This window comes from Dipodomys spectabilis, unplaced genomic scaffold, assembly GCF_019054845.1.
Source record: "Dipodomys spectabilis isolate Male_0828 unplaced genomic scaffold, ASM1905484v1 ptg000231l, whole genome shotgun sequence".
Lineage (NCBI taxonomy): Eukaryota > Metazoa > Chordata > Mammalia > Rodentia > Heteromyidae > Dipodomys > Dipodomys spectabilis.
In genome coordinates, this window is record NW_024870908.1 from 7,827,550 (window position 1) to 7,836,748 (window position 9,199).

A 9,199-nucleotide genomic window follows, 5' to 3' on the forward strand; every position below is an offset into this window, starting at 1 on the left:
GCAGGGCGGGCTGTGCGAGGGAGGTCCTGGAGTTGTTCGTGTGTGAACCCCCCAGCTGTCCCCCGCTGAGGGAGGAGCTGCACCCCGACTAACAGCTCTCTGCCTAGGGGGAGAGGGGGCGCCACTGGCTGGGGGGACACCCCCTCCACGGCCTGAGCAGGCTGGGAAAGAGACAGAGAAAGGTGTTCTGGGTAGAGGAAAAAAATAATCAGACAGCAGACCTTTCCAGACAGAGGGACCCTGTCTCCCTAGGTCACCAAGCAGGGAGTCGGCAGGATGCCAGGCTGGGTCCTGGCAGGGGGGAGGAGCTGCCCAGATATGAGGAGGAGGAGGGAAGCCTCTCAGACCATCTTCCCTCAGCAGGAGGGGGGCTGAGGAAACGTTATCCCTCAGGGATAAGAAAGGGCGGGCCAGGCCTGGGTCCCCCAGATAGAGAGTTATCCTCAGAATAAGCAGGGGACCACGCGCCAGGGGATTTGGAGTCCTGATTGGCACCTGCTCAGGTTGGGTGGGTGCTGCAGACCCGGGTGGCTTTCTGTGGGAAGGCTCTGAGGAGAACCAGCCAGTCTGGAACAAATCTTGTTTTAAGCTAGACTAGACGAAGAACTTCCTGGCCCCTGCATGTGCCAGCATGCTTCCCAGACGGTGCCACGCCAACAACCTGCCCGCAGGGCCTCGGGCTCAGGCTTGCCCTGACAAGCAGGTTTGGCCTTGGGGGCTGTGTTAGAGGGGCCATGAGTGGTCTTTACCCTACTAGCCCCGCGTGGCCCTGCATGGCCCTCTGCGGCCGGGGCGGCACTGGGTGGCAGCTCAGTGGGTCCTGGAGGCCTGGTGTCCCTCAGAGGCAGCTGAGACATGTCCAGGTGTCATTAGGCCCAGAGCCAACCCCTAACAAGCAGAACGGACAGAGGCCTGGTCTGGTGGAGAGGCTGGGCCTGGGGTGGGGCTGGGAGTGGGCAGGTGGCGGGTCCTCTTGGGGCTTCACCGGCCCTCCCTCTCCTTTGTGGGCAGTGCTGGGGTGTGGTAAACCAGGTCCCGAATCTCCTGGCGCTGGGAGGGAGTTCCCTCTCTTCCCCCATGAGCACCGCCCTGAGCCTTTCCTGGGGACCGCGGGTGGCCGGACGGGGAGGGGGGGGTCCGGAGACTGGGTCTGCACTCAGCTCACTGGGCCCCGACGGGCGGATCTCCCGAACCAGGCCGGGCTGTCTCTTGGGGGGCAGGGCTCCCACCGACCTGGGTGGCGCCTGCGAGCTGGGGCCCAAAGCGGATTCTGACCACAGAATGTGGGGACGGGTGGGGACCCCACTTTAGGCTGTGGCCGTGGCCTCGTTTCCCCCTTGACGTCCGTGCGCTTCTTTGGTCCGGAGGTGAGGCTCCCACCGTGTGTGCGCGCGCATGCGCATGCGCAGCCCCCAGTCCCGGGCTTGAACTCAGGGCCTGGCGCTGTCTCTGAGCTCCTTGGCTCCAGGCTGGCGTCCTGGTGACCAGTGAGCAGAGCCTCCTGGACGTGGCTGCCCGGGCGGGCCTCGAACGGCCACCTTCCTTCTCAGCCGCCTGGGTGCCCCGCTAGGCTCCCACTTGTGGAGGCCTCCCCGTCCAGGAGGGGCGGGAAGGCGCCTTCTCGGGCGGGCTGGCCCGTCCGGGTGCGCCAGGGGCCCGGCGGGGTCCTAGAGTCCCCGAGCCGGCTGGGCAGAGGGGACGGCGCCCCGACCGCGCCTCCGGCCCAGAAGCCACGCCCACCTGCCCCGGCCCCGCCCCTCCGACCAGCCCCGCCCATGCCACCCCGCCCCCAGCTCCGGCCCCGCCCACAAAACCACGCCCGTAGGTCCCGGACCCACCCCACCCAGCTCCGTCCCCTCCCGCCCCTCCGACCAGCCACGCCCATTCCACCCCGGCCCCAGCTCCGGCCCCGCCCCAGGCCCGCCCCTCCGACCAGCCACGCCCATCCCACCCCGCCCCCAACTCCGGCCCCGCCCCCGGCCCCGCCCATTCCACCACTCCCCCCGGCTCCGCCCCCTCCCGCCCCTCCGACCAGCCGCGCCCATTCCACCCCGGCCCCAGCTCCGGCCCCGCCCCAGGCCCGCCCCTCCGACCAGCCACGCCCATCCCACCCCGCCCCCAGCTCCGGCCCCGCCCCCGGCCCCGCCCATTCCACCACTCCCCCGGCTCCGCCCCCTCCCGCCCCTCCGACCAGCCGCGCCCATTCCACCCCGGCCCCAGCTCCGGCCCCGCCCCAGGCCCGCCCCTCCGACCAGCCACGCCCATTCCACCCCGCCCCCAGCTCAGGCCCCGCCCCCGGCCCGCCCCTCGCCCGGCTCCCCCGGCCGGCCGTCCAGGCGCGGGCGGCATGTGCGCCCGTCTGCGGCCCCCGCTCCCGGGCGCGGCCGCGACGCGGCCCCATGGCGGGTAGCGGGGCCGGGACCGGGGTCGGCCCGGGCGCGGGCGCGGGGCCGGGGCCGGGGGCCGCGCCGCGGGCGCCCCGGGCGGCGCTGGCGCTGGCGGCGGCGCTGCTGCTCGGCGTCTACGCGCTGAGCGCCCTCCCGGGCCGCCCCGCGCCGCCCGGCCCCGGCCCCGGCCCCGGCCCCGGCCCCGGCCCCGGCCGGCGGCGCCTCCCGCAGGCGCTGATCGTGGGCGTGAAGAAGGGCGGCACGCGCGCGCTGCTCGAGGCGCTGCGGCTGCACCCCGACGTGCGCGCGCTCGGCGCCGAGCCGCACTTCTTCGACAGGTGCTACGGGCGCGGCCTGGCCTGGTACCGGTGAGCGCCGGCCGGGGCTCCGGGGGGCCGGGGCCGGGGGCCGGGGCCGGGGGTCGGGGGCCGGGGCCGGGGGTCGGGGCCGGGGGTCGGGGCCGGGGCTCCGGGGGACCGGGGGCCGGGGGCCGGGGCCGGGGGGCCGGGGCCGGGGGCCGGGGGTCGGGGGGCCGGGGCTGGGGGCCGGGGGGTCGGGGGGCCGGGGCCGGGGGGCCGGGGGCCGGGGCCGGGGGCCGGGGCCGGGGGTCGGGGGGCCGGGGGCCGGGGGCCGGGGGGCCGGGGGCCGGGGGCCGGGGCCGGGGGGCCGGGGGCCGGGGGCCGGGGCCGGGGGGCCGGGGGCCGGGGCCGGGGGGCCGGGGGCCGGGGCCGGGGGACCGGGGCCGGGGGCCGGGGGTCGGGGGGCCGGGGCCGGGGGCCGGGGCCGGGGGTCGGGGGGCCGGGGGCCGGGGCCGGGGGCCGGGGGGTCGGGGGGCCGGGGGTCGGGGGGCCGGGGGACCGGGGCCGGGGGCCGGGGCCGGGGCCGGGGGTCGGGGGGCCGGGGGCCGGGGCCGGGGGCCGGGGGGTCGGGGGGCCGGGGGCCGGGGCCGGGGGCCGGGGGGGTCGGGGGGCCGGGGGCCGGGGCCGGGGGTCGGGGGGCCGGGGACCGGGGCCGGGGGCCGGGGCCGGGGCCGGGGGTCGGGGCCGGGGGCCGGGGGACCGGGGCCGGGGGCCGGGGGTCGGGGGGCCGGGGGTCGGGGGGGCCGGGGGCCGGGGCCGGGGGTCGGGGGACGGGTCGGGGCCCCGGGGGTCCCCTAAGGAAAGGCCCGACCCGGTCAGGGCTCGCCTTGTGGAGGCTCCGCGAGGTCGGGGCGAGGCGGGGCCCCGCCCGAAGGGGGCTCCTAGTCACCTCGTCGGTGAAAAGTGCTGGGTGCTCAGTCACCCGCTCCCCTCCCCCCACCCCCTTCCCTTCTCCCTCCCCTGCCCTGTCCCCCCTCCCCTGCCCTGTCCCCTTTCCTCCTCTCCCCGCCCCCTTCCCCCCTCCCTCCCCTGCCCCCCTCCCTCCCTCACCTCCCCTCTGCTTCCCCGGGTTGCTGAGGAGCCCTTCCTGGACTTGGGGGCCGGGCACTGCCCTTGGGCCCAGGGGTGGGGGTTGGATTTAGTCTCCTGCACTGCCCGCCCCCCTCCTGGGACAGACCTGGGGTGCGGCCTCCCGCGGCCCCCTGTCCTCTGCCTCAGCCTGGGTGGCCCGGGGACTCTGGGGGTGGCTGGACCCCGGTGCTTGCAGATCCCCTCACCCCCATTTGTGAACGCTGACTCTCTTGTTAGGATGGGGGGCAGGGTGGGGCTGGCTCTGAGCAGAGGGGTGAGGGGACGGGAGGGCTCCCCACTCCACTTGATCTCAGCAGGGGAGGAAGCAGGAGAGGAAGGAGGCTGTGGTCCAAGACTGCAGAGTGGGACCCCAGGGACCCCCATGGCCAGGGACTGTGCTCCTTGGAGGAGAGGCAGGTTCAGGACCACCCTGGGCACGCATCGGGTTTGGGGAGGAGGCTGTGGAGAGAGAGAAGACCCAGGCCCAAGCTGGGGGGTCACATCCTGAGCCGGGAGGGGCTGGTGGGGACGCTGACCTGCCCAGGGGAGCCGTGGCCTGTTCCACACAGCGTGCGACTGTGAGAGGAGACTGTGCCCTGGGCCTCTGGAAATGCCCACCCCTGCCTCAGTGTCCCAGCGGCAGGCCCAGCTGAACCCTCCCCCCAACCCCCCCCCCTCCCGGTGTGGCTGGGGAGGGGCTGGAGGAGCAGCCGCAGGCTCTCGTCTGTGCATGGGGTGGGCACTGCATGCCAGGCGCTGGGGTCTCCTGTCTGGTCAGGGGGGCTCCCCTTCCTCCCCCCTCCTCCCGGGGACAGGTAGGAGCAGTGGTTTGGCCCTCATCCTCTGGAACCGTCCTTCAGTTCCTAGGGAGTGAGCAGTGGGTGGCAGGAGCAGGGCCTGGGCTCCTGCGCCCCAGTTCTTTCTGGTTGTGATGGAAAGGGATCCCACGTCCCGGCCGCCGCTGGCTGGAAGCTGTCGGGAAATGCAGACCAAATGGGGTGGGCTCCGCAGAACAACTTGTCAGATGTTTGCCATGCATAGCCAGAGTTCTGCTCTGCTCCCACCCCGCCATTGCTGTCCCCCAGCCCCCAACATGCCAGTCTCTGCATTGTACCCCCCACTGGCGCCCCACTGGGACAGGCTGCTGCAGAACTGATCCCAAAGACCTCAGATCTCAGAGCCGCGTGAGGGAGCCCCCCCACCCCCCCACCTCCACCCTTCCTGTGCCTCCTGTGAGCTGTGTGTGTGTGTGTGTGTGTGTGTGTACACCCCTATCCAGTGTGGCTGTGATGGGGTGGGGGAGGTCTGGCTCTCTCTGCCACATGATGGAAGAAGCTGATGTCTTGTGCCTTCTGTAGACGGTTCGGCAAAGAGGAGAGGCTCTCTGTTCTCTCTCCCGTCTCCCCAGCCCTGCTGTGGCCATAGTAGCGTCTGGAACCTGGTACTTCTGGGTCTCACCAAGTAGCCCAGGCTGGCCTCACACTGGAGAGCCTCTGGTCAGACGCTTTACATTCTGGGATTGTGGGTGTGAAGCACCACAACCAGCCCTGGGTCTCGGCCTGTGTGTGTGTACGCATGCATGCGTGTATGTGTGTGGGGGGGGAGTCCTGTCTTGTCACTAGCCCATGCACTTGTTCACTCATCTTGGGGTGTCCACGTGACCAGGACAGACTCTGGGGATTCGGGGTGGGGGGAGGCCAGGCTGGGTGAGACTGGGTGGGGTTGGGCAGGGGTGTCTGCTCCCTAGCACAGCCCTGAAGCCTCTGCCTCTGTTGACCTAGTTCCCAGACTTTCCTTGCAGCTGTTTGCTCAGCTGATCTGCCCCACCAGCCCCGCACCCTGCCCTGCCCTGCCCTGCCCTGCCCTGCCCTGCCAGGGCCAGCCCCACCTACTCGGCCCCCACCCTGAGCTACCTGGACAGCAGGTGTTGTCTTGGGACCTGGCTGCAGGCGCCTGGCCTGTTTGCATTTTCCCAAGGCAGGGGTCTGCAGTCAGCTCTCCTCCTCTGGACCTGGGAATGGGCCAGCGCCTTCCCCACTCACATCTGAATGATGTGAGCCCATGGCTCATGCCTGTAATCCTAGCTACTCAGGAGGCTGAGATCTGAGGATCGAGGTTCAAAGCCAGCCCGGGCAGGAAAGTCCATGAGACTCTTATCTCCGATAAACGACTAAAAAACTGGAAGTAGTGCTGTGACTCAAGTGGTAGAGTGCTCATCTTGAGCTGAAGAGCTGAGGGACAGCGCCCAGGCCCAGACCACATGACCAACAAAAAAAAAAAAAGAAAAGAAAAGAAATGCTGAGCTTCAGGCCTGGCACCCTGGGGCCCTTGCAAGGTTGAGATAGCCCCCAGTGGCCCAGGACCTGAGGACGAGGCCCCAGAAAGATGCGATCACAGCCACATTGCTAATGGACACAAGTGCACCCCGCTTTTTTGGTTGGCGCTTTGGCACTCAGAGCTGGGCCAGAATGGGGAGGAGTCGGCAGGGCTGTGGTTAAGAGCAGGGAGAGGTGTAATTAAATTTGGGGGGGGGGGGGCGGGAGAGCAGTCCGCCTGCACTCATTATTGATGACCTCACTCGGGGCCAGTGACTACAGTGTGGAGGCTGGGTGTCACAGGTCCACACTGGCTGGCCTCGGGCTCCTCAGGTCTGGGTGGGAAAGCAGCACCATGGTTGGGGTACAGCAGCTCTGGGTGGGGTGGTCGCTGGGAGGGTGTTGCCCTGACATGAGGGCCCAGAGAGTTTGTTGAGAGATAGTAAACTGCCAGTAAACACACTCCACCAGCTCTGAGCCCCGGTGATGGGTGATGGACACCCTGGACACCCTGGTGGGTGGCCCCTACTGCAGGTCTGCACGGGGCTGGCCGGGACCCTGCACCGCACCTACCAGACCCCCCATTGCTGCACCTTAGGGGTTGGGCCTGGGAGGGGGAGGGGGAGAAGTCACCAGAGGAAGAAGGGCTGGTCCTGGGTCCCTGGGGAGCGGGCTAGGGGAGGAGGCGTGGCCGATGGCCAGCTCCCCCTCCTGCGGTCTCTCAGGAGCCTGATGCCCCGCACCGTGGACGGACAGATCACCATGGAGAAGACTCCCAGCTACTTCGTCACCCGGGAGGCCCCGCGCCGGATCCACAGCATGTCCCCCCACACCAAACTGATTGTGGTGGTGCGAAACCCCGTGACCCGAGCCATCTCCGACTACGCCCAGACCCTGTCCAAGACCCCAGGCCTGCCCAGCTTCCGAGCGCTGGCCTTCCGCCACGGCCTGGGCCCCGTGGACACCGCCTGGAGCGCGGTGCGCATCGGCCTCTACGCCCTGCACCTGGACCGCTGGCTGCGCTACTTCCCGCTGTCCCGCTTCCTGTTCGTCAGCGGCGAGCGCCTGGTCAGCGACCCCGCCGGGGAGGTGGGACGCGTGCAGGACTTCCTGGGCCTTACACGTGTGGTCACCGGCAAGCACTTCTACTTTAACGCCACCAAGGGCTTCCCGTGCCTCAGGAGGGCCCCCGGGAGCGGCCGGCCTCGCTGCCTGGGCAAATCCAAGGGCCGCTCTCACCCCCGTGTGGCCCCGGCCCTGCTTCAGCGGCTGCGTGATTTCTACCGGCCCTTCAACCGCAAGTTCTACCAGATGACTGGCCAGGACTTCGGCTGGGACTGAGCCGGGGCAGCCTTCCTGCCGCGGCCGGTAGCCGCACACAGTCAGAGCGGGCTGGCTGCGCGCCCTGGGGAGACAGAATGTTTAAGAACTACACTTTGCCGGGCGCCGGTGGCTCACGCCTGTCATCCTAGCTACTCAGGAGGCTGAGATCTGAGCATGGAGGTTCAAAGCCAGCCCGGGCAGGAAAGTCCGTGAAACTCATCTCCAATAAACCACCAGAAAACGGGAAGTGGTGGCTCTAGTGGTAGAGTGCTCACCTTGAGCTGAAGAGCGCAGGGACAGTGCCCAGGCCCAGAATTCAGGCCCCACAACCACCAACAAAAAAGAAATACACGTTGGATTTCCATTTTCCCAGTTGACCTCTCAATTTGAGTGGGCCTGTTATCTCAAACGCCTTTGTCCTCTTGTTTCGTGAATCTCTTTTTCTAGGGGTGGCTCTGGGGGTTGAACTCGGGGCACTCTCCTGCTTGAGCCACGCCTCTGGCTCTCCGATGGATGGGATATTCTGTCACCAGATCCGGTGCAGCACTGACGGCCAGGCGTCCTCTCCCACGCTGTTTCTTACACACTCGGGGTGGGGGCAGGACCTCCATCCCGTGTCGCCTGTGAGGCTCACTGAGGCTCGTGGCCTGCCTCATGACACACAGCTCGGTTTTGGTGAGTTTGACGGCTGCCGGATCCTCTCTTCTCAGCCTTAGAGGTGGAGCAGTGTCAGTCAGGGCCAAGGGGTGCAGTGCGCTGGGCAAGCTGGCCTGGGCAAAATCTGGGTGGGGTGAGCGTGGAAAGGCCGATGGGGCTGGTCTCGGGCTGGCCAGGCTGCAGGGTCCTGGGGCGGGGCCTCTCCCCTTGGTGAGCGGCCAGCGCTGTGACTCCAGATGGGCTGTGTGAAGAGCCTCGGCCGCGAACATAGCCGGAGGGCCGAGTCTCAGGGACTGGCTGTTGGGGGTGGGGGTTGATGAACCCTACACAGAACCTTGGGTGCAGGTGTCACCCATAAACCACCAAACCTCAGACAACCTCCATGCCCGTGAGTCCCCGCACAGTGACGTTGAGCTGAGATCTCCCGTGCAGCTCCCTGCTCTGAGGCCGAGGATGCCTTTCCTGCTGCTTCATCTGAACCGCATCGGGGCTGTGTGTTTGGCCGGAAGAGCCATCTGCACAGTTGTCAGTCAACTCAAGCAGGGGCTGCGTGAGGCTATTGCCAGAAGCATTTCATACATGAGCTTTCCGATTGAGCGGGAACCGAGGCCTGCCGTGGGGGCAATCGAGAACAATCAGAGATCTTGTTCCCGGTGTCTTCTCCCGTGCTCCTTGCGGGGTGTGTGGGTGTAGGGGGGTGGCTAGACGGCCGCCCACGGTCAGATCTTATCAGTTCGCTTCCTTCTTGCAGGAGGGGATGGAGGACAGGATATCTGATGGGAAACTGATCCGGAGACACATGCCATCACCGCCCGGAGGAAGGCCTGCCGTCCCCCCCCCCACCGTCCCCACACACGCACTGAAGAGCTGGGAGGCTGGGCGGCCAGGGGGAACGTGCCAACCACACCAGTTCTGGGGGAGAAGCATCCGGAGACGGTCTGGCCCTTGGTTGCACTGTCTGGACTGCGGGGCTGGGAAGGGGGGTTGGCGCAAGGGTGAAGGGGTACGGTTCTCTTGTTTCCGCGCTGGCCAGTCCTGTGGGGAGGAGACGGAGTGAGAGATTTGTGGCTCAGAAGCTGTGGCAGGC

At 68.7% G+C, this 9,199-nt stretch overlaps 1 protein-coding gene across 4 annotated transcripts; it reads left to right on the top strand.

Annotated features, from left to right (window-relative positions):
• Positions 1 to 2,373: 2,373 nt before the first annotated feature.
• On the top strand, positions 2,374 to 7,483 carry Hs3st6 (heparan sulfate-glucosamine 3-sulfotransferase 6). 4 transcript variants are annotated; one of them, XM_042698388.1, is made up of 2 exons: positions 2,374 to 2,406; positions 6,858 to 7,483. In XM_042698388.1, exon 2 carries the CDS (start codon positions 6,865 to 6,867, stop codon positions 7,471 to 7,473), a length of 609 nt encoding a protein of 202 aa, XP_042554322.1. In that variant the 5' UTR covers positions 2,374 to 2,406; positions 6,858 to 6,864; the 3' UTR covers positions 7,474 to 7,483. The 4 variants fall into 4 exon arrangements, with proteins under 4 accessions (XP_042554322.1, XP_042554320.1, XP_042554324.1 ...); XM_042698386.1 differs by having other exon boundaries at positions 2,400 to 2,755; XM_042698390.1 differs by lacking the exon at positions 2,374 to 2,406 and adding an exon at positions 2,641 to 2,725.
• Positions 7,484 to 9,199: the final 1,716 nt, after the last annotated feature.

What these genes read in the sequence shown, in the direction of transcription:
- Hs3st6 (XM_042698386.1), top strand. Translation starts at nt 2,400, where the DNA reads ATGGCGGGTAGCGGGGCCGGGACCGGGGTCGGCCCGGGCGCGGGCGCG. An exon ending in CGCGGCCTGGCCTGGTACCG is followed by an intron (nt 2,756 to 6,857) that starts GTGAGCGCCGGC and finishes GCGGTCTCTCAG; the next exon opens with GAGCCTGATGCCCCGCACCG.